The sequence below is a fragment of the Dryobates pubescens genome, chromosome 15 (assembly GCF_014839835.1).
Source record: "Dryobates pubescens isolate bDryPub1 chromosome 15, bDryPub1.pri, whole genome shotgun sequence".
In the NCBI taxonomy this organism is placed as follows: Eukaryota; Metazoa; Chordata; class Aves; order Piciformes; family Picidae; genus Dryobates; species Dryobates pubescens.
Window position 1 is genome coordinate 146921 of NC_071626.1, and position 27865 is coordinate 174785.

The window sequence follows — 27865 nt, forward strand, 5'->3', positions numbered from 1 at the left end:
TTCAGTCGACCATGGGAGGTGAGCTGAGGGCCAGAACTTGCACTGTGAGAAGCAGGTGGCTATCTTCAAGCAGATAAACATGCCTGTGAGATCTCCTGCTTTCTTGGCATGTATGCTGGCTGTTCAACACTGAGCTGGATCAACCTCTAGGTCTTTAGGGAGTATGCTTCATTTGCAGTCATATGACTCCAGAAATGGAATTTATAGAAAAAAGGCCATGTTCTTCTAGATAAAATATCCAGAGTTCTCCAGAGGAAAACCAACTAGTCTTATAACCATGCAGGATCATCTTGACAGGAAAGAGTGCTTGGAGTTAGGTCAGACCTAAATTAGACACCATAGAGGATTAAGAAGAGATGGGAAAATTGGTCTGGCATACCTGAGCCTTGCTTGAGAAGGGAGAAGCAGATGGAGCCTGTTTGCTTGGGTATCTCTAGCAAGGGAGTTACGAGTCTCTCTTTGTGCCACTGCCCATGGAGAGTGCGGTGTTTCTTCTCATGTCTCTGGAGAATGCATTGGTGGTGTAGCACCAGCAGTGGATCTGAGGAGGAGTAGTCGTCTTAGTGGAAGGACTCTCAGCTGAGGCTGGAATGCAGTGGCATGTCTGGAGCTTCTCATCTTCACCATCCACCTGGAAAGGTCAGAGAAGCTTCAATGGGTACAAACCTTCAGCACCCTGAAGCATGTGGTGTGTTCCCTTGCTCCCCTCCTTAGCTGGTCTGTGGCACCTTGCTTTTGCTCTGGAAATGTTTAAACAGACACCTCCTTGACGGTTTGAGACAGTGAACTGGAATTTCTGAGAGGACCCCTTATTCCCCTGGGTAAGGAAATGCAGCCTGAGGAGGGCAAAACTCTGCCAGCATGGCACTGACTCGTGCCTTGCACAGCTGAGGTGAGGCAGACCATTTCAGCAGCAGGAGCAGCGTGGACTGAATGCTGGAATCTGGGCATCCATGTGTTTTTTTTGTGGACATCCAGAAAATACTGTTCCCTGAAGGTGGGGTGGTGAGGTGAAAACCTTTCTCCTTGTGATCTCTGTGACTCCTGTCCCCTATGGAAGCGTCTGTCTTGGAGCATAACGAGGCAAGACATGCAGCTGAGTGCCTCTGGTCTGCCGGTGGTGTGATTACCTCTTGATGACTACATCCCTGGCATACTCTATGGATTCAGTAAAGAAAGCTTTGCTTTGTTCAGAGAAGGGATAGATTCAGCAGTTTAATGCTGATCAGCACTTACAAGACATATGGTTCCTGTGGATTATAAAACTACTTTGATTGAGGAAGAATGCTGATAGAAGTAACAGGTAAATTAATCTTGGTTAACCCACAGTCCCAGAACAAAAGAGGGAAGTTAGTTATAGCAAAGAGCCTGAAATATCTTCCAAAGTATTGATTCCAGCAGCCAGAGGGAAGGCAGTGTGCATGCTAACACCCTGCACAAGGAAACAGCCTCTGCTGTTGCTCCGATCACTGCCGAGCAGCGGTGCCGACGCTCTCACAAACAGCTCCTGTGGCCAAGCTGTTCCTGCTCCGCTGGGAGTTCAGGCCAGATGGAATTTGCAGAGCTTCTCTTCTCCATCAGCTAGCAAAGTTCAGAGAGGTTTCAGGAGGCACAAACGTTCAGACTGGCCTGCACTTGGTGCTTTAGTCTGCTGAACCTGCCCTGTGCAATGGCACCCAGAGCACACCTGTCTGCTGCTTTTTCACACCGGTTTGCATCCTTGTGCTTACACTGTGAGGCAAAGTATCATAGTATCAGTCAGGGTTGGAAGGGACCACAAGGATCATCTAGTTCCAACCCCCCTGCCATGGGCAGGGACACCCCACACTAGATCAGGCTGGCCAGAGCCTCATCCAGCCTGGTCTTAAACACCTCCAGGGATGGGGCCTCAACCACCTCCCTGGACAACCCATTCCAGGGCTTCACCACTCACGGTGAAGAACTTCCTCCATCTCCAGGTCTGCTGCAGTTTTTCTGTGGGCTTGATAATTTCAGTATCCAAAGCCCAGCCCTTCAGTTCTTTGTGTTTCCAGTCAAGAAAGCCTTACCCTAGCAGGCTGCAGAAGCAACCCAGCACTGTCAACGTGTTTGTGTAGAATGTTCTCCCTTGTTTTGACTGAGATACCATGGAAAGGTGTGGAGGTGTGGCAGTTACACTTTATTCATCATACCCAGCTGGGGCTTTCCATGAGCCAGGGCCTACAGCATGCAGAGTCCAGACTGATGCAGCAGTTTAAAAGAAAGTTCCCATTTGTGTTTAAATCCTTTCCTGCATCATCCAGAGACAAGGACAGAAGAGTCCTCTGTGTGGGGGAGGAACATCTCTGTTGTCCTTGTGCTCCTTGTTGCTGTACACCTGAGAACTCCACCTTACTTCTCTCAGCTACAGAGGTCACCTTAAGCTATTTCTCCAGACCTTTGAAATGTTCTCACAAACTCTGTCATCTTTCCAGCTGCATTAGGGATCTCTGGATCGAGTGTTGGCTGCTGAAGTTCACTTATGGTCCCTATGCTCATTGTATCTAAATTCTTGTCTGCGATTTAGGAACCTGTTCTCTTTTTGGAAGATCAGAGGCATGCAGACCTAGAGCAGTTGCCTCCAATCATGCTGGAAATGTGAAACAAAGGAAGGAGTTGAATGTGGCTGTTCAGACTCACTTGGATGGCTGCACAAAGAAAAATGAGTCTCTGTTATCTGTGTTATGTCTGTTCCCTAAGATACAGTTTGTGTTCAGGCAATTGCAATAGATCTCCACCTGTTGTGTGTTCCTTGTTACAGGAGTCCAACATTCTGAGTCCTATACAGGATGGGATCAAAAAGCCACAGATAGACAGCAACAAAAGCAATAACTACAACATCGTGAAGGAGGTCGGTACGGCTGCCAGGGAGCCTGCCTGACGGGCGGGCTGGCTGGCTGAGTAGACGTAGTAATCACTTTGAAAGGAATGTTTGTGTGGCTCTGTGTGACAGCACTGGTTCTTTGCCTTCTTGCAGCTTTGTTTATTTGTTCATTTATTTATAGATTTTGGTTCGACTCAGCAAACTTTGTGTTCAGAATAAAAAGTGTCGGAATCAACAGCAGCGACTGCTGAAAAATATGGGCGCCCACTTGGTGGTCTTGGACCTTCTGCAGATACCCTATGAAAAGGTTGGTCTCCTCATTTCAGCAGTAAGGTGGATGAACTCGATAAGGGGAAAGGCCTCCAGAGCCTCGGGAATCAATGTGATGTGTATTAAAAGCTGAATTCAGTGAGCTCTGGCACAGGGGTGAAGAAGCTGTGTGCCTAGGCATGCCCAGCTGACTTGGTTTGTTCTCCTGCAGAGTGATGAGAAGATGAATGAAGTCATGAATCTGGCCCACACTTTCCTTCAGAATTTCTGTCGAGGAAATCCTCAGAATCAAGTTCTCCTCCACAAAAATCTCAACTTGTTCTTAACTCCAGGGGTAAGAAGTGCATTTCAAGGAGGGTGTTAGAACGGGCAGTAAATTGGGACTTGCTGACAGATGATTGTGCTGAATAAATGACTTAATTAAGCTATGCCTGCCCTGTCTTTTCTCCCTCACTGTCTTCCCTCTCCTGTCTTTTCTCCTTTATCATTGCTCTTTGTGTCATTGTTTTCGATGCTGCCATTTAAAAAGTAGGACACCTGGGTGTTCTTTGTTGTTAATGGATTTGTGCAAACCTGTTCTGCTGAGTTCTGGCTGGCCTTTTGCCTTTCTGACGTTCCCTCTGCGTGACCTAACTAGATCCCTGTACTCTTCTGGAGTTGCCAGCCCCTCTTTCCAAAGGTGGTCAACTCTCCTTCTATTCCTGAGCCCCTGCAATAGCTCCCTGTTCAGCCAGGATGGGCATCTTCCCTGAGTGTTTGTTTTACAACACGTGGGGACAGCCTGCCCATGTGCCTCTAAGGCTTCCTTCTTGAGGAAGTTTTCCTGGACCCCTTTGCCCTTCAGGACGGTCTCCCAAGGGAAACTCTTCACCAGTGTCCTGAACATTCTGAAGTCTGCCCTCCAGAATTCCCTGGTAGAGGTTTTACTGACCCCACTCCTTGCTTCACCAAGAGTCAGCAAACAGAAAGATATACTTGAGGAGCACAACAGGCCCTTATGAGCCTGGTGTCCAAGGGACCAAACTAGAGCAAGTTTGAAGCCAGAGCACCAAGAACACATCAAGTCTGGATGCTGGGTCCTCAGCAACATCCCCTTCTTGCTGTGGATCTGTTTCTCTGTAAGCAACGAAGCCTTAGGTTCCCTCTGCAGTTACGGTGGCAGGAGATGGTCCTTCACAGTGATCAGACTGCACATGATAACCTCTGCCTCCTGGAATCACAGAGTGAGCCAGAGATAGCTACTCATGTTACTTGGCTGCCTCTCAGCAAATCTGCTGGCAAGTGGGATGAATGTGGTCTCCTTTGCCTTGTATACCACAGTTCCTGCAGAGTGCTCTAGCAGCATTGTGTGTGTGTGTCTGTGCGTGTGTCTTCACCTTCCCCAGGGGCACAGATTTTGTCTACGTCCACTTTAGGACCACTTTGTACTCACAGGAAAGTGTGGAGAAATCCCATCATAAAGGAAAGCTGTGCCCTAAGGTTACTGCTTAATCACTGGGCTGCTGCACACTGGACTTTCCCAACATGCCTTCCTCTGGTCCTGTCAATCTGTCAGTCTCAAAACATCTGCTCTTCTCAAAACACCTGCTCAGGGGAGACCTCATTACTCTCTAAAGCTCCCTAAAAGGAAGCTGGAGCCAGGTGGGTGTTGGTTTCTTCTCCCTGGTAACAAGTGACAGGAGGAGAGGAAATGGAGGGAGGTTTTGGTTGGGCATTAGAAGAAACTTCTTGACTGAAAGGGTTCTCAGAGCCTGGCACAGGCTGCCCAGGGAGGTGGCTGAATCTCCATCCCTGGAGGTGTTTTGGAGAGGCAGAGACGTGGTGCTGAGGGCCATGGCTTAGCCCCAGCCTTGGTACAGTTAGGGAACGGTTGGGCTGGGTGAGCTGAAAGGCCTTTTCCGGCCACTTTTTAATGTGTGTAGCTCCTGGAAGCTGAAACCATGCGGCACATCTTCACCAACAACTACCTGCTGTGCAACGAGCTGAGCGACAGAGTGGTGCAGCACTTTGTGCACTGCATCGAGACCCACGGCCGCCACGTGGAGTACCTGCGCTTCCTGCAGACCATCGTGAAGGCGGACGGCAAGTACGTGAAGAAGTGCCAGGACATGGTCATGACGGAGGTGAGCGAAGGGCTCGGGTGCCAACCGCCCGTGCGCTGGCTGCTCGGCGCAGGAGGTGTGGGGTTGCCTCGGCTGCTCTTGGTGCCGCTGGGACGCACGACGTCAGCGTGTCAGGGCTGGGTGGTAGCACAAGTGAGGAATGTTAGCAGAGGTTTGGGGGAGTTTCATGTTGTAAGGCCATCTGCAGAACTAGAAAGGAAACAGGAGTGTTAGCATGGTGCTGGGGAGATAGCTGTTTGTGGATAGTGTGGCATGGAAATAGCAGAGTTACATAAACCTTCAGTTTCCTCTGCTGTAATTCAGGAGCCCATTTATGCAGCATTCTTGCCACACTGTGCCATGGTTTTGCCACATGGTTTTATCATGCCTGTGGTGTGGCTCAGTTGGTAGCACGTAAGACCCTTAATGGAAAGCTTGTGATTTCAAGCCTGCAGTGGGCACTATTGTCCTCCCTACTCTAGTCATGAGGTCTGTGGTGACAGGTTGGACTCGATGATCTTTGAGGTCTCTTCCAACCTTAGTGATACTGAATACTGAATCATTACATTAGAGACTCTCACCTCTATGGATTTGTCTAAATGGGGCTGCAGACTCTTGAGGCCTATGAAGCTGATAGAAAAATACCTTACTGGCTTCTCTACCTTTAGGATTTGATACACAGAGTGCATGAGAAGTGAAGTCTTTAGCTTGCATTTAACTGTAATTATATTAACAGCTCAGTGAAATTAATAAGTGGGTAGAGCTGAATATGGTGAGAAGTTCAGACGGGATCCAAGTCCAGGGAACACGTTGCTTTGCTTTACTATATGCATTTGTTTGTTTTAGAGACATCTGCACAAAGAAAACACAGATAAAGCTCAGATAAACCTTGCTGAAGTTTTGCTCCACAGCAACAAAGAATAAAAACTTCCAATTAAGAAAATAAAGCTTCAGCCTACATGGATAACCTTTAATGGAATCCACCTCAACCTTTTCAGTTTGACTGAAGTGTTTTAGCATGCAACATCAATTACACGTCTTTGATTTACATAATTCAAACAGTTCTTTTATCTTTGTGCTTTTACATTTCCCCCCCTTCCACCACAGCCTCTTGCAGGCTTTTACTTTCTCACCAAAAAAACTGCTTAGACTTTTCTCGATTTAAACATTGTTACTGACCTCTAACAGCACAAATATAGTGTTACATTTCTGAGCTGGCTACATGATGGCAATTGAAGTGAACTCAGATTTGACATCATGACTCCTGCAGGAATTTGCAGGGGGAAGGGAGTGCCTCTGAATGACAGGGGTAGGATGGAACACAAGCCCTACGAGGAGAGGCTGAGGGAGCTGGGGTTGCTTAGCCTGGAGGAGACTCAGGGGTGACCTTATTACTCTCTACAACTACCTGAAGGGAGGTTGTAGACGGACGGATGTTGGTCTCTTCTCCCAGGCAGCCAGTACCAGAACAAGAGGACACAGTCTCAGGCTGCACCAGGGGAGGTTCAGGCTGGGTGTTAGGAAGAAGTTCTATACAGAGAGAGTGATTGCCCATTGGAATGGGCTGCCTGGGGAGGTGGTGGAGTCACCATCACTGGAGGTGTTCAGGAGGAGACTTGATGGGGTGCTTGGTGCCTTGGGTTAGTTGTTTGGGTGGTGTTGGATTGGTTGATGGGTTGGATGCGATGATCTTGAAGGTCTCTTCCAACCTGGTTTATTCTATGTGTGTATGCTGCTCCTTTTCAAAATCTGTAGGAGGTTACGGGCAAGTGAGAGAGGCACCGGAATGGCAATCCAGTGTAAAGGGCACAGTGTAGCCAAATGGTTGGCACTCGCAGGGACTCAGGACAGCTTCTCCGCAGCCAGCTGAGATGTGCTTGGTGTCCTTGAACCAGGGGTGTAACTTTGTGCCAGAGGCTCGCTGGGCGTGGGCAGGGTGCTGAGGGGTGCTGAGGGGTGCTGGTGTCTTGCAGCTGATCGCCGGGGGCGAGGACGTGCTGGTGTTCTACAACGACCGTGCCTCCTTCCCGCTGCTGCTGCAGATGATGTGCTCGGAGCGCGACCGCGCCGACGGCTGCGGGGCCCTGGCCTACCACATCACGCTGGTGGAGCTGCTGGCGGCCTGCACCGAGGGCAAGAACGTCTACACCGAGATCAAGTGCAACTCCCTCCTGCCCCTGGACGACATCGTCAGAGTGGTGACCCACGACGACTGCATTCCCGAGGTGAGGCCCTCGGGCCGCAGACCTGGTGTGCTCAGCAGCTCAGGAGAGGCTTTGCTGTTCCTAGCCTGCTGGCCAGTCAGATATAAGCGGGCAGCAAGCGTCCCAGGAGCTAGCAGTGTGCCCTTGTGGCGAAGAATGCCAGTGGCTGCCTGGGGTGCATCACGAAGAGCGTGACCAGCAGAGTGAGGGAGGTTCTCCTGCCCCTCTGCCCTGCCCTGACGAGGCCTTCTCTGGAGTACAGTTCTTGTCCCAGGTCAAGAGGGTCAAGGAAGTTCTGCAGAGTCTGACAGGCACGAAGATGCTGAGGGGACTGACAAGGAGAGGCTGGGAGCCCTGGGGCTGTTTAGCCTGGAGGAGAGCAGCCCAAGAGGGGATCTGCTCAATGCTGATCAATAGCTAAAGGGTGGAGGGCAGGAGGATGGAGCTGGGATCTTTCCAGTTGTGCCCAGTGATAGGACAAAGGGCCACAGGCCCTCCACTTTCTCCAGTAGTTCCCTGTCTCTCTTCAGCTGGGGAGAATTTGTTGCTATACTCCTCCCTCAACTCTTCAAAACGGGACACATGCATGATTGCTGGGTTTATTGTGTTTGTACTTAAAGGATCATCCTTATTGTTCCGTATTTTTGCAGACAGAAAACATCACATCAGTGGTTGTTGCTGTTCCATTCCATATTGGTTGCTTTTACTGTTCCTGCAGGTGAAGATTGCCTACGTTAATTTTGTTAACCACTGTTACGTGGACACTGAAGTGGAAATGAAAGAGATCTATGCCAGTAACCATATCTGGAAGTTATTTGAGAACTTCCTCATTGATATGGCAAGGGTAAGCTTCATGAGACATTAAATATTCCAGCAGACTAATTGATATAGAATAGAATAGAATAGAACAGACCAGGTTGCAAGCTGATGGGCAGCAGTTAGGACTGTAGGCACTGTTTCTGTGGACCCTGGGGAGATTTGTGCTGTCATTACTTGTTGAATTAAATTTCAAGTCAGAAGTTGAATTGAACTCCCATTCCCTGATATTTTGGAGGCAGAAAATGAGGGAAGTCATAGGACTTGCAGAACCATGAGGAGAAGGCAGTGTGACATAATGATTACTGCTTACATCATATGCCCTGTTCCAGGAGGTTACTGCTGCTTGGAAGAGCCTGATGCTGATAGCAGCTAATGGAGTTGCTCTTTCTGCTCAAGAAGTGGAACAGTAGGATTTTGGTGGGTGGTGGACTGTGTTTGATGTTTTGATGCTGCAAAGTCTTTTGGAGGTGTTCCAGACCTGTGTTGGTAGCACATGCCTAGCTTTTCCCAGCCCACAGCCCCTTACAGAATCATTTTGGTTGGAAAAGACCTTTAAGATCATTGAGTCCAGCCATCAACCCAGCACTGCTCGGGCAGATGCCTAATTAATCCTCTGAATTTCCTGGATAACAGCAAAAAGCAGTACAGAGGTGCTGTGGCCTGGCCTGCTCTTCAGCCAGCTCCCTTTGGGCAGCCCTTGCTGCCAGCCTATTGAATGTATTTGCTCAGAATTATTTTTCTGGGCCCAGGCAGAGCCCCTGTGTTACAAAGGCAGTGTTGTTGAGAGGCGGTTGTGGTGTGGAGCTCTCAGGACGGTTAGGCAGCTGTCAGCCTCACAAAAGGTGTTACAACAGCTTTCAGAGCAGTGAGGAAAAGAGCCCTTTGATCCTGTGTGTCCCAGGGAGCTGCAAGGGATGCTTTGGCTGGGGGAAGGGGAAATGTTTTGCCTTCTGCTCCAAGTGCCAGTCAGTGGAGGGCTTGTGAGCTCTTGCCTAGCAGTGCCAGCGGGGCAGAGTGTTCTCCTCAGGGCAGGATCCCTTCCCTTTTTATAACAAGAAGCCAAAAAGGAATCTTTTTTGTCAGCCTGTGTATTGAGGAAGGAAGCAGTCCCCAGCTGTCTGTTCTTCCAGCATGCTGCAGAGCAGGCGCAGGCCAGGCTGCTGCAGCGGGCCAGGCTGCCAAGGCAGGTGTGCTGTCAAAGACACCCTGGGCCTGCAGCTTCTGCCAGCTGCTGCTCCTGCGGGTCCTTGCAGCAGTGCACTAAGCAAAGGGCTGTTGCTGCAGGAAAGGCTTCTCTGTGCTGTGTGTGGCCCAGCCGGGGAGTCAGCGGCTGTAGTCTGAGCAGGATTAAAGAGAGAGCCAGGGTCTGACAGCTGTAAAAGTCATCCTGGCTTTCTCTGCAGAATTTTTGAAGCATTATTCATCTGAGTTTTGTCCCCAAAGCCTCTAAAGGGGTTTTTAAACACTGGTTTCTCAATCCTCATCTCCACTTCATGCATTTCAGGTTTTTTCTTCCACATATTTTAGTCCCCAAAGAGCAGAGGGATAAAAACACAAATGAGAGGATTTCCAAATTCCTTCTGTGCTGGGAACTTTTCAGGCTGGAGTGGGAGCAGAGTGGCACCCCCCATATGGCTCTGCCTTTCAGACGAGCGAAGGGGAGAGCTTTAAAGCTTTTGGGAATTTAGTTTTGGTGATTTCTGAATTTGCCATGCTAGCAGTGCACAGCTCCCTGGCTTCCCATTGGGATCACAAGGGCTGAGCTTCAGAGCTACTGGTTCCAGCCAAAACTGGCATACAGATTAATTAAAGGCAGGAAAACTTCAAGAGGGTTTTATTTCTGTGATTATTAAAAACCCCAGACAAACAAAAAAACAATCAAACAATCACAACCAAAGAAGAAGAGATGGGGGTGGAGGTGGTGTCAGACTGCTCCCAGAACTGAAGGGCTGAGGAGTTTGCTATTTCAGTTTAGCCACTGTTCTCTGGTCAAAATCTCCTTTCCTGGAGGGATGAAAAATGCACTGTGTGGGGGCATGACTTGTTTGTCTGACGCACTTTAGCAAAGCTCCTCAAGATGCCTCATTTCTCTCAGTTTCTACCTCTGCCTGCTGCATGTCAGTGCTTTTGTGTTCAACTCCAAATGCCTTTGTGTTGCTCCGAACAGGAGTGCTTTTGGATGGCACGTCAGTAACCCACCTTGAAACTCTGCTGGTGAGCTTTCTGTCTCACAGCGTCCAAGGGTGACAGCGGCAGTGTGTAACTGCAGAGCAGTTTGCCCTCTGTCAGACTCAGGATGATCATTTTGATCCTGTCACCAACTTCTCTCTGTGATGCTGAGCAATTCACTCAGCTTCTCTGGACCTCAGTTTCCCATCCAAAGTGTGATGCAGTGGTGAGTAGGTACAGCCCAGGTTTCATAAGTGTGTTTAATGCTCAGAGGCAACGAGAAGGCTACCCCAGAGCTGCGTGCACAAAATAAGTTCTGCTTTTGCATAGATTCCCTGGAAGGCTGCAGCAGTTTGTGGCCTGCAGGGGTGAAAGAACAGCTCTGCCTTCCATCCTTGTGAGCATGGCTACAGCTGCCTGGTTGAGGCTGCTGAAGGTGGAGCGCGGCTCTGGGGTGTGCTCCCTGTCGGTCCAGTCCTGCCTTTCTCGCCAGGCGTGGCCCTTTGCGGAGTCTTTTCTCTAGAGCTTACACTGCCCTGGGCACAGTCAGCAGGGCTGCAGCTGTTCACTGCTGCTGAAAAGAAATCAAAGATGTACTGAAGGACACCACCCACACTGCTCTTTTCCTTTCTTCATGGAATCTTCATGCAGCAACAAACTTTCAGTGTTGTACCAAAGGGGTCTTCAGGGGTCTTTGATACAAATCTTCCCCCATCCTCCCACCTTCTAGTCATCCTCCTGTGCTTCAGAGCTGTCCCAGTACCATCTATTCTCTTCTTTCACTGTTTTTACCTCATCTTTCACATTTTTCCCATGTGGCTCTCCTGCTCTACAGCTTGCAACCCTGAAGGCTGTTGGTGTCAACTCTGCTATCTCCTTTCCTTCCCTTTTTTAAGAGCAGCTTTCCTGCAAATGAGCTTTGCCTTTGCCACTCATTTGTGGTGATTGATTGCAGGGAGAAGTTAAACCTTATTTGAAATGTTTCTGTCTCATGTGCCTCTCCCAACCAGCCCCACAATGGGAGGCGAGGCCAATCTTGAACTGTCAAAAGCTCTAAGTGGCAGCAATGTGCTGACCGAGGTGGCGAAGAACAGCCAGGCAGAGAGCTGCTTCAGATGAGAAGGTGCTCAAAAGACACTGTGGGCCTCCAGGGAGGAAGATGAGCTGATGGGTTTTGTGTACAAATGATCTGGGGTTGCATGAAGAAGTGTTCCTGTGTTGTAATGAATGCAGGGTAATAAGGCTGGCACCTTTGAAGGAGCTGAACATCGCTGCTCCCTCCCTCCCTGCAGGTCTGTAACACGACCACAGATCGCAAGCATGCAGACACCTCTCTGGAGAAATATGTCACAGAGCCTGTGATGAGTATTGTGAGTGGCTTCTTCAGCTCCCCATTCTCAGACAACAGCACCAGCCTGCAGGTAAGGAAAAGACACACAAACCATGAATGAGACTCCTGCTACCCAGACGGCAATGCTGTGTCTTCACATCCTCCTCTGGTTTCTCTGCCCCCTCACATGCCACTGGCTTGCAGGCTGATTCCTCCTTTACAACACTTAATGTTTATCACCCACAGCTCTGAGCCCATAGATAGCTCCATATGGTCAGATTTACTCCTGACTTGGTGTGAGGTAAATGCTGTGTCCTATGACAAAAGGGACACAGACCTGAGAACTGGAAAGACTTGGCAGTCCTTCTGCTCTCTGCTGTTTGCCGAGTGTCAGTGGTGATGTGAGGAACAATTGCACGCTTTGCCCTTTGTAGAGGTGCAGCACTGATTCCTGTTCCCTCCAGTCCGGAGAGCAAAGAGAATGTCATGGAACTGTAACTTGAGTCAGCAAGCCATGTGGTTTGCACTGTGTCAAACCCTGGGGCAGTTGTGGGGAGACTCCAGGGGGTAAAGTCCCATCTTTCTGGTTTTCAGACACACCAGCCTGTTTTCATTCAGCTCCTGCAGTCTGCTTTCAGAATTTACAACTGTACCTGGCCAAATCCAACACAGAAAGCCTCAGTGGAGTCGTGCATCAAGACTTTGGCTGAAGTGGGTAGGTGCCAGGTTTTGCTTTCATTATTCTTCTCTGTGGTTTAACATCAGAATTACACAAGGTGTAACAGTGTTTAGTTTAATCCTGCCACCCTGAAACTGTGACAGCGAGGATTTCAGAAATCTCACTTTCTGAGGCTAACTTCTTCCCCCTTTTAGAACTTATTCCAATCTGCCTCATCAAATGGAGCTGTTGGGTGAAACCTGTGGGTCAGAGAGACCTTTGCTAAGTGAGCCATGCTTGAACTTCACCTTAAGCCAGTGATGATCTTAAAATGTAGCACATGTTGTGCCAGGAGACAAGCCTGGGCATTTCTAGGTGTGCGGGGCTGGTGGTCTGTGGTAGGTGTCCACTGTGTGCCTCCTGCTCCTGGGGAAGTCAAGGGGAAAGCCTGAATGGAAGGCAAGGCTGATGTCTGGAGTTCTCTGTGTGACTTTGTTCCCTCTGTGCTCAATTTAATTTCTGCCTCTACTTTCAATCTTCTTCTTTTCTTTCATTCATTTTTCTGGGTTTTGGAGGAGGGTTGCAGTTGGGGTTCTCAGTGAGGATGCTCTTGTGCTGTTGCAGGCGTCCAACCTTCTTGCTACTCTGGCTTCCCACTGACGGGACCCCAGCCGTGCCTCAGGCGCTCTCAGGTGTGGCAAAGTGGAGCTACGCTGCCAGTGAAGGGCATCGCCCCCTATCCTTTTCTGGGAGTTTTCTGCACTGGCAGCAGGGCACCTAGGGGTGCCATGGGCCTGCCAGCCTCATGGCTGTCCCCTGAGAGCAGGTGCTAGCAGAGTCATTAAGGCTGGCACAGCCCTCTGGGGTCCTCCGGTGCAGGCCTCACCCATGTCACAGGAGCTGCTCAGGAGCTTCCCAAAGTACGGACTGGAGTGGGGGGAGTTGTGTTGTGGCAGTAAACTGCCACATGGCCTCTTTAGGGGTCTGGGAGGGTGAGGGACAAGGCGAGGGGGATGTCCCTAAAGAGCAAAGCAGAAGGGGAGCACAGTTTCCATCAGACTCCTGTGCAAAGACTGCTGTGGCTGGGGTGCAGGCCCCTGCCCCGCTCTGCAGGGGCACACGCCATGGTGCATCTCCTTGGGCACCAGTGTCTGCTCCTCCGTGGCACAGCCAGGCAGGGTTTGGCTCTTTGGCTGGGTTTTGGATACCCATCTGTGAGCACCCTTCTGCCTTTTATTTTTGTTCGACTTGAGAGTCTGACAGCTTTAATGTTAGGGCCTTCATGTTTCACAGCAGGGATTAAAAAACAGGCTTCTAGAAAGAGTCTGTCTGTATCTCAGAGAGAGAGGATTGGCCAGATTTACAGCAGGGACCAAAGACTTTTGGGGGATAATAAATGCAGTGTGGAGTTGAAAGAGCAAACATGATTTTTTACTTTATTTTTTGTGTGCACGGGAGCCCTGGATTTAGGCACAAATCTCAGGAGGAAGAAAGATCATAGACAGATTTCCCAGGATATCAAAGATCCATATAACAATGCACTTCTAAAATATCTCTCTCAGAGCAGGTTTAAGCAACATACATTCTGCTCAGTGCTTACTGGTTTGTTGCTGGCTGGGGGACATGAGGCTTGCCTCAAGAGCTGGAGCTCATTACATCTGTCTTATGAGCACTGAAGAGTGGGCATTGTCTTCCAGGTCAGCGAAAGGGTCTGTTGCAGAAGCTAATTTCATGTAACCCTAGTACTCCAGCTGCACTCAGCCACTAGGGAAAAGCTTGATAAGCTTTTCAGGCTTCACTTGCTGCTGTGTCTGCAGGCAGTTGTCTGCCTGCAGCTGGGTGAGAAGCATCGAGGCTGCTTTTCTTCAGCAGACCCCTCTGTGGCTCCAGGAGATTTGGAGCACATAAACACCCAAGTGCATCAGGCTTTCATTGTCCTGCAAATATTGGGCTTGCTGGAATGAGCAGAAACAGGCAGGAAATAATAAATATTTACTGGAATATGTCTGGTTCAGGGGCAGATTGCCAGGGTGATAGACAAATATACTCTCTCTGCTGCAATTGAGGCCATTTCCTCTCCTCCTGTCACCTGTTACTGAAACAGGCACAGAGGAAGTTGTAGTGTGATGGTCACGGGAAGGGAGAAGTGGATTATAACAAACTACAGAAGCCCCACAGCCTGTGCTGTTGCTCTTTGAAAAGGACTTAGGTAAACAAATAGTCACAAAGAAGAGACATTTGAGATGAAGGACAGTGCCCACTCACAGTCAACCAGACATAAATTACTCTAGGTTGTGAATAACCTAAATAAATGTAGTTTGTAAATCAGAGGTTTGGATCCAGCTTTGGAAGTGTGTTCTTGGTCAGTGGGCCAGGAGAAAATGGAGGAAGGAGGGTTGGCAGGAAAGCTGGCTTTGTATGAAATGGGGCTCAGTGCATCTTTCAAGAGATCTTGAAGGCTGTGGCTCAGCAGGAAGCAGACAGTCTGAAGGAGCAGGGAAGTGATTTCTGGCTGCACATTTATTGCCCAGGTACAGCTCACCAACAGCCCTTTGGCCAGAACCCAAAGCGCTCTCCTGTGATACTCCTTGACCACCCTGTGCTGTCCTCTGGAGCCCTGTCCCTGATCAGGCACCACAGGACTCATTACCCAGCAAATGTGGGTTGCATTTGATTGCTGCTTTGGAGTTATTGTGCCTATTTTAACTTTCCTGTAACAACCTTTTCAGCCCTGAAGATACTTTTATTTCATTTCCCATTTGAGTTTTAAATCCTTTTTCCCCTGTTCTACAAAGAGCTAGGCCTTCATTTTCACTTTCTAGTTCAAATACAATAATTATCCTGTTGTTACTTCTTTGACAGCAGGAAGAATAGGTTTCAGATGAAGCACATGTTTTATTCTATTTTAACTGTTTGTGTTTCCCTAATTGCAAGGAAAATTGAGTGATGATCTTTTTACAGGCTGATAAATATTTTAGTGTAGATTTTGTGCCGGGAAGAAGCCTTGCAAGTGAAGGGTGGCGGATTGGCACAAAGCTTTCCTTTGCCTGAGCAGCCTGGCTGCTGCCAGCCTTTGCATCTCCCCATCTAAAGGCATTTGTTCAGCAGTCAGGAAATGATTAAGGAGCTGGAGGCGCTGATTTGTGGAGCAAAATTAATTGGACTAAATATGCATCGCTCTGTGAAGCGACAGCTGGGACGGGTAGGGGAACACCACAGAGCTGTCTGCAGCCATCCAGGGGCGGCAGCAGGGAAGGGCTGCAGGGGCAGGTGGGTGCTGGCTTTGTGTGTCCCCCCATTGCCCACCACACCCCTGCAGGAGGGGCTGTCTGTCAGGGCTGAAACACCTGCATGTCCCCCCGGGAAACACACACCAGGGCTGGCCTAAGGCACTGCAGAGTGTGCTGGGGGTGCTGGGTGACAGCAGCTGAAGATGAGCCAGGAGGGTACCCAGGTGGCCAAGAAGGCCACCAGCAGTGTGGCCTGGAGCAGCAATGGTGTGGTCAGCAGGAGCAGGGCAGGGATTGTGCCCCTGGACTCAGCCCTGTTTGAAGCCATGTCTTGTGTTCTGGGGTTCAGTTTTGGGCCCCTCACTCCAAGAAGGACATCAAGGGGCTGGAGCAGGTCCAGGGAAGGGCAGGGAAGCTGGAACAGTCTGGTGAGGAGCAGGTGAGGGAGCTGAGGTTGTTTAGTCTGGAGGGAAGGAGGCTGAGGGCAGACCTCACTGAATCCCCATCCCTGAAGGTGTTTCTGAGGCAGATGTGGTGCTGAGGGCCATGGTTTAGCAGCAGCCTTGGTAGAGTCAGAGAATGGTTGGACTGGGTGATCTGAAAGGGCTTTTCCAGCTGGAAGGATTCAGTGATCCCTACCAACAGGGCTGTCTGCTTGTTTGAAATCCAGGTCTTTCCTGGCACCTTTCCATCCAGGTGTGGGTCATGTAGGAAGTGAGCAAGCGTTCCTGGAACAGGGCCTTTCCCTTCCAGTTTGCCTCTGTAAAGAGAGCTGCATGCAAGTAATGCAACAACCCCCCACCCCGAGCCCGTCCCAGGCCTTCTGTGGGCAGCTGGTCTGTGCTACTGGGGCTTTGGTGGAGTCCAGCCCTATCACAGAGTGTCAGGTTGTGAGTTCATTCTTGGCACTCCTGTTGCTCTTTTCTTGTGAGTCCCCATCTCAGAGAACTTTTGGGTAGTTTAATCAGTGAAGGAAGCTGCTGCTGCACTGGCTACAGATGGAGCTGTCCAGCCCAGAGCAGGCTTGCTGTGACCTGGCTGGATGTGTGGCTCTGCCTTGCTGGCCATTGGCTCATGTGGTTCGCTCAGCCATGGCTGTTCTGATGGCACAGCTGTGAGCAGCAAGCTGGGGGCTGCTGGTGCAGAGCACTGCCTGGTTAACCCCCTCTCCTCTGAGCCTGCCAAAGCAGGGCGGTGTGCTCAGGCTGTGATGGCCCTGTGCAGGCTGTCCTGGGCAGGAGATAATCCTGGGCTATGCCTTCCACTGCAAGACAGAATACACCTTAGCTGAAGGCCCAGAATCACAGAATGGTGGGGAAGGCACCTCTGGAGACCATCCAGTCCAACCCCCTGCCAGAGCAGAAGCACCTAGAGTAGATCCCACAGGAACACAGCCAGGTGGGATTGGAATGTGCCAGAGAAGGCTCCACAGCCTCTCTGGGCAGCCTGCTCCAAGGCTCTGCCACCCTCCTTTTGCTTCCATGGAACCTCCTGTGCCCCTTGTCCTGTCACTGGACACCACTGAGAAGAGCCTGGCTCCATCCTCCTGACACTGCCCCTTTAGCTATCGATCAGCATTGATCAGATCCCTCAGTCTCCTCCAGGCTGAACAGCCCCAGCAATCTCAGCCTCTCTGAGGTGGGCCTGTAGACACATTCTAGTCCAGCCTGGTCAGTGTCCTGCTGGGTACCTCTGGTGCCATGCAGACACCTAGCAGGCTTCTGTCCCATTTCACCAGGCCAGACAGAAGACAGAATTTTACCCCCTCCTGACTGCTTTGTCTCCCAGCTCCAGCCCTGCTTGGCAAGTTTGAGTGCTGTCCAAAAGTACTTCTAAGTGGAACAAAACCAAACATGCTCTTAAATATTTTATGTTTGTACGTTAAGGGAGATTGACACAGTTTGAAGAGGAAAGCAGCCTACAACACCTAAATTAAAAATAAATATTGATGTTCACATTTGTTCATCAGCTTTCCTAAAGGTAGAAATATGTTTCATGTTGTTTTAAATAATGAAATGTGAAACAAATGAAAGATAAACTTTCTACAAGCTGCAAAGGAGATCAGAAGACAAAGCCTTTGTTTATAGCTTAGACTTCAACAGTGCCCTTTGACAACCAATACAAATCTTAATTACAAATGGAATTATACATGTAAGGACTCTTCAAAACAAGGCAGGCTCTCTCTCTGGTTTTCTTTGTGATAGTTTTAATTAGCTGCAGCTCTTTGAACAGTCATGGTCCTTGACTGCTGCTCAGACACTGATGGAAGCTGTTCACTTCAGATGGCACCTGCAGGCCGGCAGCAGGCTGGGTTCCTCTCTGAACCCCACACCTCCCTATTGCTGAAGTCATTCCAGGGTGTCTCAGGACTCTGCGTACACATCACTTACCGAGAGGTGAGCACTGCCCGGGAGCATCCCAGTGACTGACAGTAGGGCATAATCGATTGGATTAATGGGCTGCAGCAGCCTGCAGAACTGGCAGAACTTTCGTGAACTGCTGCAGCAAAGGGAGCAGCCACAGGGCAAATGTGTTTGGAAAACTAGCCCAGGTGATGTGGGCAAGCAGTCACTGGAGGTGATGGCCGCCCGGACATGGTCTTCTCATGGCAATCGGGAGCCTGGCCTTCAAAAGCGATGGAGACTGAAAAGGAAGAGCTGCCAGCAAGGAAGCTGCTGCACAGCGGCAGCAGGAGTGCAGAGGCCACACCTTGAGTCCTGGGTTCACTGTTGGGGCCCTCACCACAAGAAAGACTTTGAGGTCCTAAAGTGGGTCCAGGGAAGGGCAACACAGCTGGGGAAGGGTCTGGAGAACAGGGCTGGGGAGGAGCAGCTGACGGAGCTGAGGGTGTTTAGTCTGGAGAAGAGGAGGCTTGAGGGAGACCTCATTGCTCTCTACAGCTCCCTGAGAGGAGGCTGCAGTGAGGTGGGGGTTGGGCTCTTCTAGTCTCAGGTGATAGAAGGAGAGGAAATGGCCTGAAATTATGCCGGGGGAGGCTTAGGTTGGAGATTTAGGAAAGCTTCCTGACTGAAAGGGTTCTCAAAGCCTGGCACAGGCTGCCCAGGAAGGTAGTAGAGTTGTTCAAGAAATGTGTGGCCATGGCACTTGGGGACAGGGTTCATGGCCATGGTGGTGCTGGGTTGATGGTTGGACTAGATGACCATAGAGGGCTTTTTCATCCTATGTGACAGCACAATTCTTGATGGTTGTGGGGAAATGTGTGTTCCCATCCTGACCCATGGAATATTACTGTTTTCCAGTTCCCTGTGGCAGGCTGTTTCAAAGCAAGTGCCCACAGAAACAGAATGAGACCTCTCTCACTTCCATCCCACTTAGACAGCCTCACCTGTAGGTGGAGGCTCTGGTTCTGCATGGGTGTTTTCAGCCCTGCAGTGGGACGAGGGGAAGGTACCCTGCACCTGTGGGAGCTATGAAAGGGATGAGAACAAAGCACCCTATGACTGGGGCTGAGGTGTCACAGCTACATTTAGGTTTCTAACAACTGCTGCCGTTACAATGCAGAGCTGGAGGCAGAGAAAGCTTCAGCCTGGGACCTGTGACTCACTGTGCTTGGCAGCAGCCCAGCCCTCATCCATCAGAGCTGGGCTCCTGACGTCCTGCGTGGCTGTGCAGGTGTGGGGGTTGATGCCTAGGCTGTCTGGGAAGGAAGGGCACCTGCTGCCTGCTCAGCTTCAGTACTGAAAGCTGTGCATGACTGAAGAGGTGCGAAGGGGTGGAACAGTTGTGATCCCTTCCATTGCTGGCAGTGCAGAGTGGCAGGGCACTGCCTCAGCCCCATGCTGTGAGGGACTGGAATGTGGTCTGATGCTGGTTTCAGAAGTTTCACCACAGAAAACTGCAGAGTTGATTGTGATTAGTCATTGCCACATGGGAACTGGAACTGTTCTCCACTTCTGAGGTTTTATTAAGCACAAGCTGTGCCATGGAAATTCAGGGGAATGACTCAGGATGCAAACCTGATCACTCCAGTGGGACCTCATCCTTCAAACAGATGATGCTGCATGCACCTCTTGTTTGTTTGCAGACGACTCATGCTGAGCCATAGGAGAGCATCACTCTGATCTCCAGTGGGATGGAGGGGTGCAGAGGTTGTTGTGGAGGAGAAGGCAGATGCCTCCCAACATTCTTTCCAACTTCCTTTCCAAGAAACAATTCAGGAGGCAATAGCAGTTTAGTAATGGATGCCCTGGAAGATTTCATGCATGTCTTTCCTCAGGCTTTTTTTCCTCTGTTGCTCTCTCTTCTGTCAGTTCCTGCCCCTGAAGTCTGAACAAAAATTAAGGTAAAAATGGCCTTTTTTGAAGTGCTGGTTGCATCTTTGTGACTGTCAGTTACATAGCCAGGCTCCTCAGCTAGCTGGGAGCCCTGTGAGCGAACAACCCCAAAGTGAGGGAGCAGCCAGCCTTTGCCAGGTTCCATTTGTATGCACTTGGGTTCTCAAGGTCCTCAGAGGAGAAACACAGAAAAGCAACACACAGCACTTGGGCTAAATGAGCAAATGTCCACTGGAAGGAGCAATTGCTTTTAGTGCTGAGCAGGCAGGCTGGCTGCTTGAAGGAATATTGCATGCACTTTGTGACTCGTTAGTATCTCTGGAGCAGATTTAGGGTGGTTTTGAGTTAGTGAAATGTTCTAAAAGCATTGTGCAGATGGTACAGATAGTGGCAATGATCCTTCTCTCCTTTAAGATAGTGCAGCTGTCTGTAGCTAGGTTGTGGCTGATTTCTCCCACCTTGGATTTTTGGTCCTCGTTTTCAGAGCCTGTTGGTGTGAGACCCCTCTGCCTCTTAGCCCCAGCAGCCTCAGCACCTGCCATGCCATCATCTTCACAAGATTTCCAGGATGTTACCCCTGTCAATGTCTTCTCTGTTTTCCCTTCCCATGGCAGCCAAGAACCGTGGGATTGCCATCCCAGTGGATCTGGACAGCCAGGTCAACACCTTGTTCATGAAGAGCCACTCCAACATGGTGCAGAGGGCTGCCATGGGCTGGAGGATGTCAGCCCGCACCGGACCCCGCTTCAAAGAAGCCCTTGGAGGGCCTGCCTGGGATTACAGGAACATCATAGAGAAGCTCCAGGTATGAAAACAGGAAAGGTTTGGGCCGTGGTAGTGGCAGAGATTTTGTGTGCCAGCTGTGGAGAACCCAGAGGCAGACTCATGGCACTTTTACTGCTGGCTTGCAGTAACCTCGGCACTTCAGGTGGCAGGAGCAGAGGTTCTCACCTCTTCTCTGGTGCATGTTCAAGACATCACGCAGGGCCTTTTGGTTCCTGATCTGACTTTGGCTGCTGCAGAAGTCAGCAGAGAAGGGTAGGATGTTCTTTAGCTCAAAGTGTTCTGCAGAACAGGATCTCCTTCCTGCCTTCTGATGGACACATGCCCCACTTTGGCTGCAGAGGGGCTACTGCAAGGTTTAGAAGCCAAGTTTGTGCCACTGGAGATCACCTGTAAGGTGGAGATCACCATGTGCACATAGTGGGTAGACAACATCAGGACTTCATGAGCTAAGAGCAGGCCCCAGACGAAAGGAGGAGCCCTGAACACCAAGGAAGCACAACACCTCAGGTGATGCCCCAGTACCACGCTGAAAAGCAGGATGTTTCCAGCCCACTAGCATCCAGACTGCTGCTGAGTGTTCTGTTAGCATTGCTGCAGAGCAGGCAGAAATGGGCACCTCTTTCCTCTTGCCCTGCTTGAGGAGTGAAGAAAGGCTGGATGTTGCCTTGCCTTAGCCTGGGCTAGCCAGGGCTCTTGCAGCTGGCCACCAGGTAGTCCTGCCCACGGTGCTGTGCAGCTCTGCAGCGCTGCTGTTCTGGGGACCTTGGCGCTCTGGATGTTCTGGAGGTCATTCCTCTCTCTTCTTTCCTAGGATGTGGTGTCCTCCTTGGAGCACCAGTTCACTCCCATGATGCAAGCAGAGTTCTCGGTGCTGGTTGATGTGCTGCATAGCCCAGAGCTTCTCTTCCCCGAGGGGAGCGACGCCAGGATACGATGCAGTGCTTTCATGTCCAAGTAAGTGCGGGGGGAGAGATGTGTTTGCTGCTTTGGAGAAGGTAGCAGGGAGCTAACATCTGCAGCACTTCCCTATGCTTGTCAGCAGTGACTTAAACGGTATCTGAGCTCGGGTTGAAAGCTTAAACTCAGGTCTCAGCAGTTTAGAACTCTGGAGAGGATCAGAGAGAGATGCTGCTTGCCCTGCATGTCCAGCAGTGGGACATTAGTTGCTTGTTAACTGTGGCAGGCTCACCCTGCTGTGCTTTTCTTAATGGGCTGGTCTGGCCATGAAGTTTGTCCAAACCTCCATCAGAAACTAAAGACTTTGCAGGATTCATAATGAGGTGGGGTGCTCAGGCCCAGTGTTTTGTGGGGTTTGTTTTCAGTTTTAAAATGCCACAAGCTCTTCTAAAAATACATTTCATGACACCCCTGCTCAGTCTTGAGTGATCAGATGCCTTATTTGCAGGCTGTGTACCAGATGATGCCCTGCCAGCTCTCCCAGCCCTGGGTTTGGTGGCTGTGATTTGGGGCAGTTACTGGTGCCATCTTTCACTGTAAAGTGTTGGCCACAGTGCCTGTGCTGCATGCCTTCAGATTTCTCTCCCTCTTGTGTCCTCTCAAACATTCTTCCAGCAGTGTGTGAAGCAGTGCAAGGACCTGCTCTGCACAGGGACCTGTTTGAGCTGACTGAAACCCTAAGGCCCATCACAGAGCTTGCTGGAGCCAGGAATGTGCCTTGTTTTCTGGCTTGGAACATTCCTGTGAGGCTGCTGTGCCAACGTGAGCCACGATTAAGGTCCACCCAAATGTCTGCACTTGGGAGCACTCCCATGTGAGGGCTTTGGGAGTCCTTTTGGCTGGGTACTGTTTGCTAACTGTCAGAAGTATGTACAGGCTGCAGCTTGAAAGTTTGCAAGATGCATGGTGAACACTGGTTACCCTTAAATAAAGGTTAAAGTAAGTTATCCTTAATAAAGGAGGGATTAAATGGCAACTTTGGATTTTCATCTCACAGCACCTTGAAAGCTCCATTTCCTTTTTAATTATGATTTCTCTTGTCTGCTTTTATTGCCTTTCCTTGAGGAGAAATACAGTGACAGGCAACTTCTGCGTGAAGAAATTGTAGCGTGTCTTAGCAGCGATGTGCAATGCTCTTTAAGGTTTAATATTTTACTTTAAGGTTGATTAATCACACAAAGAAGCTAATGGAGAAAGAAGAAAAGCTCTGCATTAAAATTCTTCAGACATTACGGGAAATGCTCGACAAGAAAACTAACTTTGCGGAAGAGGTACTGCTCCCCCCCTGTCCTGCACAGCCTCTGGGCATGCCCCAATGGCCTGGTGCTGCCTCAGCAGCAATGCAGCCAGGTAGGAGGTCAGACTGACAGAAGAAACCACCTGCCTTACACAGATGGTTTTGTACCAGGGACTTGAAAAGAGTCCAGGCAGGGAAGGTGGAAGGAATTAGCAGCAGCCTTGATGTGTGGGGTGGTTCTGTCTTGGGCACCTTGTCCTTCTGGAGACAAGTCTCCTTGTGCCACCCCTGCCTGTATAGATCATGAAATCACCTGGAAATGGAGGTGGTTTAATTGCCAGTGTCCAGCTTTTTCCTGCTGCCTCTGGTGCCCGACGTTTGCACACCATTTACTTTTTAATGCTTGGAAATGTGTGATGGGAATATGCAATCTGTAGGCAGAGCTGCCAGCTTTGGGGAGAAGTGGCGTAGTTTGTACCCTACAAGTGTCTACTTATTGCGTGCGCACCCTCTCTCCCCTTACTGCCCACTCTCCTCCACAAAACAAAGTTTTTCAAATGCCTCTTGCCTGAGCCTTGGGATAGCAGCAGCTAGGTGCAGACTGACATCAGCTGTCCCTTCTTTTTGCATCTGGTCCTTGTGCCTTTTGTGTGATTTCTTCTCCACCCAGAATCCCAGTGTGGTGAGGTGACCATCCAGTCCAAGCCCCCTGCCAGAGCAGGGCCACCCAGAGTCAGTCCCACAGGGACACAGCCAGGTGGGTTTGGAATGCTCCAGAAAAGGCTCCACAGCCTCCCTGGGCAGCCTGCTGCAGGACTCTGCCTCCCTCACAGGGAAGAATTTTTCCCTTATGTTCACATGGAGCCTCCTGGGTTCCAGTTTGTGTCCACTGCCCCTTGGCCTGCCCCTGGGCACCACTGGCAAGAGCCTGGTCCCATCCTCCTGGCACTGCCCCTTTTAGCTATTGATCAGCATTCATCAGATTCCCCTCAGGCTGCTCTTTTGCAGGCTGCACAGCCTCAGCTCTCAGCCTCTCCTCACAGGATGGATGCTCCAGGCAGACTCAATCTTAACCCCAGCCTGACCTTAAGAAGGAGAAGGTCTGTGGTGAATAAGATGCCCAGACCTACTGCTGGTTATTTGAGATTTTAAAGCTGAAAGTTTTTCTCCAGTTGTACAACCTGGTAAGAACCAACACTTTCTGTTCTCTTATGGTAGAGGAGCCCTGTACTAGAAATAGGAAATATTCACAGCGTCTTTGTTCTGTGTTGCTTGTTTTGATTGTCACATATGGACATGGGAACATACTGCTCAGGCTTCTGAGCAACCTGCTAGACAGGATAAAAAAACTCTCAAAGCAGAGAAGTGAGATGAAGACAAAGGCAGCAAGAGCAGAGCATCAGCTCTCCTGCTCTGTGCAGATACAAGCAGCACAGGCAGGGAAACCCAACTCTTCCTGAGCAGTGTAATGAGATCCGCCCCCTCAGGATGCTCTTGTCCAGGCTGCACAGCCCCAGTTCTTAGCCTCTCCTCGTAGCATGGATGCTCCAGTCCCCTCAGAATCTCAGCAGCTCTCTGCTGGACTCTTTCTAGCAGTTCCCTCTCCCTCTTGAACCAAGGAGCCCAGAACTGGACACAATACTCCAAGTCTGGCGTCACCAGGGCAGAGCAGAGAGGAAGGAGAGCCTCCCTCAGCCTGCTGGCCACACTCCTCTTCATGCAGCCCAGGATGCCAGTGGCCTTCATGGCTGCGAGGCCTCATGCTGACTTGTGTGTGAAGGACAGGTAGGAGGCATGATTTCTGATCTCTTATGGAGAGGGACCTCCTGATTTGGTATCAGAGGAGCACCGGGGAGTGGAACACAGCCTAACTCCTCTGCAGGACCAGCTGCATTCAGGATCCTGCCCTCTCTTGATGATGTGTGATTGGCAGCTGTCACTGTGATCCAAGTAACCCTTCAGCTCAGGTGAGTGAGCAATGGTGTGCACTGCTCACTGGCCCTTCCCTTCTTTGTGTCAAAACCTTGATTTAGAATAGAATAAACCAGGTTGGAAGAGACCTTCGAGACCATCGAGTCCAACCTATCATCCAACACCACCTAATCAACTAACCCATGGCACCAAGCACCCTATCAAGTCTCCTCCTGAACACCTCCAGTGATGGTGACTCCAGCACCTCCCCAGGCAGCCCATTCCAATGGGCAGTCTCTCTCTCTGTATAGAACTTCCTCCTAACCTCCAGCCTAAACCTCCCCTGGCACAGCTTGAGACTGTGTCCTCTTGTTCTGATGCTGGTTGCCTGGGAGAAGAGACCAATTTGTTTTCTTTGCTCTCCAAGTCATAAGCATATCCAGTGGCAGGTTGGTTGTAAGCACATCTTTCCTAGAGACTGTAATCTCAGCAGCTTCTTTTTATCACATTTTCAGAGTATGAAGTGTTCTCACCCAGATTTGCTGCTGAAATATGAAGCCCCAACTCCTGATTGATAAATTGGTTTGGAACCTGTATCACCTGCCCTTCTCATACATAACCTCTTTCCTCTGAAGAAGCATCTGATGCTGTGAAATACTACTTCTGTTGATACTGATTTAGACAGCATCAGCCAAAACTGTAACAACCTGGAGTAGCTCTGAACTCGCCAGCAACTGATTTCTGCTCTGGCATTTCCTCTTTACAGAGTGTGGCACAAGGATGCTGCTTATCTTCCCAAACTTTTTTTCATAGCAGTTCCTTTCTATGGATCTGGTCTTAAGAGCAGCAAAGCATCAGGGAGATGGTAACTGCCTGCAGACTTTGGCATCCTGCTCCATTGGCATTACTTTTAGTTACAAACAACAGGCAAAGTGCAAGGCAAAGGAGCTGTTTAACAAAGGGACCCTTCACGTAGCTGGAGTGTTTCCTCTCTCCCTCCTCAGGTACAAACCCCTTGGCACTGAGCAGCATCCTTTGTGTGAAAAACAGCAGCTGGATTTTATTTTGGTGTTGTTTTGAGTGCAAGTGGGGTGGATTTCCCTGAAGAGTTCAGCTCATCTAGAAGTTCAAATCCATGCTCACTGTAGCTATTTGAATCAAATTCTACAGCACAGAGGTATCAGGGTCGAGGTTTCCTTGTTGTCAGGTTTTATTTATATCTTCTAAGCAATGAATAAAGCAACTGAAGATTTTTTTTTAGGACTTGAGTAGAAGGTTCTGGCAGATTCTAGACTGGCAAGGGGCTGGGTGACTGCCCAGGTTAATGTGTAAAATGAGTCAGCAGTTTTATGGTTCATGTCTCCAGCCGTGCTGAATGTTTCCTGATGATATATGCATATGCATAAATATTTATTTCAGGTTAGCTATTCCTATTCCATCTCTCTTCCTAATGAGCAGCAGATTACCTCCATGGTGGAACGCTGTTAGACAATAAGTATTTGAATGTGCATTCTGTGTCCTGCCACTGTGTGGTTTGGGTTGTAACAGAGTAGATGCTTAGGACATCAAGTGTCTGAGAGACATTAATGCTCCTAGAGTCACTTAAAGAGAGGACAAACATCATTCCCATGGGCACTCTAACTGTAGTGGTGCTTGTTTCAGGTATCCAGCTGACATCCCAAAAGGTTTGCTAGCTACATAGAAGTGGGAAGGGGAGTTCAAAGGAATCTGTGATTGCCGAGTCTAGAGAGAGAAACAAGCTGCAAGTATGCTGATGTTTGGGATGGTTGCAGTTGTTCTGGGGAGCGTGGAAAAGAAAACTGCATAAAGCTGTTCCTGGCTCAGGCTGGAGAATGCTTCTCCTCCCACTCCCTCTTCAGGGAGCCCCATTTCTGAGCAGGTTCTGTGTCACTGCTGGGTAAGATTTGTCTTTACTGGTGAGCCTGGAGGACTGCTGCAGTACCACAGACACCACTGTGTGGCAACTGTGGACTTCTGTCTGCTGCCTGCGGGAGCAGGTCAGCTGCTGCTGCTGCTGCTCCTACACAGCTCTATTCGCCCAGCACCAGACGTCTGCAGTTGTGGAGGGGGGCAAGAGAAAATGTCTCCTTCGGTTTGGAATTCCCTGTAAGGGGAGAAGGCTTCTTGTGTTTCCTGGGGGTGTTTTCTGTTGTTTTGGTTGGGTTTGAGGTGCTGTTGGCTGCCACAGATTTGCTGTTGCTTTGGTTAATGAGTGAGCAGTGAGGCCCAGGAGAGCACTGAGCAGAATGCAATGAGTTGTGTTAGGGAGGGCCAATTAATATTTATGTCAGACCCGGGAGCCAGTCGTGAAAATGAAACCAGCCTGATGCCACCAGACCCAAATCTTTGATCTCTGTCTTAAGAGCAAACAGAACAAAGCAGGGGCTAATGGACTCATTGGGATGGATGGTCGGTGACAGCTTGGTAGGGGTGCTGTGAACAGGGGTTACAGACACTGCTGGAGTCCGGGATGGGGATTCAGAAAGGGGCTTCAGCAGCTGAGCTCCTTCAGAAAGGCTCCGTGGCTGGAGGTGTTCTGGCTGGGTCAGTCCACACACAAAGAACTGCAGGTGTCTGTCTGGGATAGCAGGATGGGCTGCGCTCTCGCCTTGCTTCCGAAGGGAAGGGAAGGGAAGGGATGAGAGCTGGCCAAGCCCTTCCACCCAGCCTCTTTCCACGCCTTTGCTCTTCGTCTGTCACCCTGTGAGCAAGTAGGGAGGGTTGAGCATTGCAGGAGGGTGGAAATTAGATCCCAGTCCTCGACCGGGCAATCTTGCCAGACACAAGATGTGAGGAGATGCTTGGAGGGAAGGCTTCCAGTTTTGTGTCATGCAGGGGGATGCAAGGGTTGTGGCTGCAGATGCATGCCCCACCTTGGAGCCACCTATCTCTATCAGGAACAGGGACAACCTACTGCAGTGTGCTGGAAGAGCTTGGGGGAAGCCTACTGAAGGAGACAGTATCTGACAGGGAGCAGGAGTGAGCAAGCTCTTTGCTTTTGAATGGCTGCAATTACTTGCTTACCCCTGCCACA

The 27865-nt window shown here is 50.0% G+C and overlaps 1 protein-coding gene across 1 annotated transcript in view; it reads left to right on the forward strand.

Annotated features, from left to right (window-relative positions):
* Nucleotides 1–27865, forward strand: part of ITPR2 (inositol 1,4,5-trisphosphate receptor type 2) — a 177266-nt gene that overhangs the window by 84800 nt on the left and 64601 nt on the right. Inside the window, exons 27-37 of the mRNA XM_054168078.1 lie at nt 2780–2869; nt 3024–3149; nt 3324–3446; nt 5035–5235; nt 7188–7439; nt 8137–8262; nt 11699–11827; nt 12331–12451; nt 20534–20724; nt 21517–21659; nt 22825–22933. Of these exons, the coding sequence (XP_054024053.1) occupies nt 2780–2869; nt 3024–3149; nt 3324–3446; nt 5035–5235; nt 7188–7439; nt 8137–8262; nt 11699–11827; nt 12331–12451; nt 20534–20724; nt 21517–21659; nt 22825–22933 (1611 nt within the window). The remainder of the gene's footprint in view (nt 1–2779; nt 2870–3023; nt 3150–3323; nt 3447–5034; nt 5236–7187; nt 7440–8136; nt 8263–11698; nt 11828–12330; nt 12452–20533; nt 20725–21516; nt 21660–22824; nt 22934–27865) is intronic.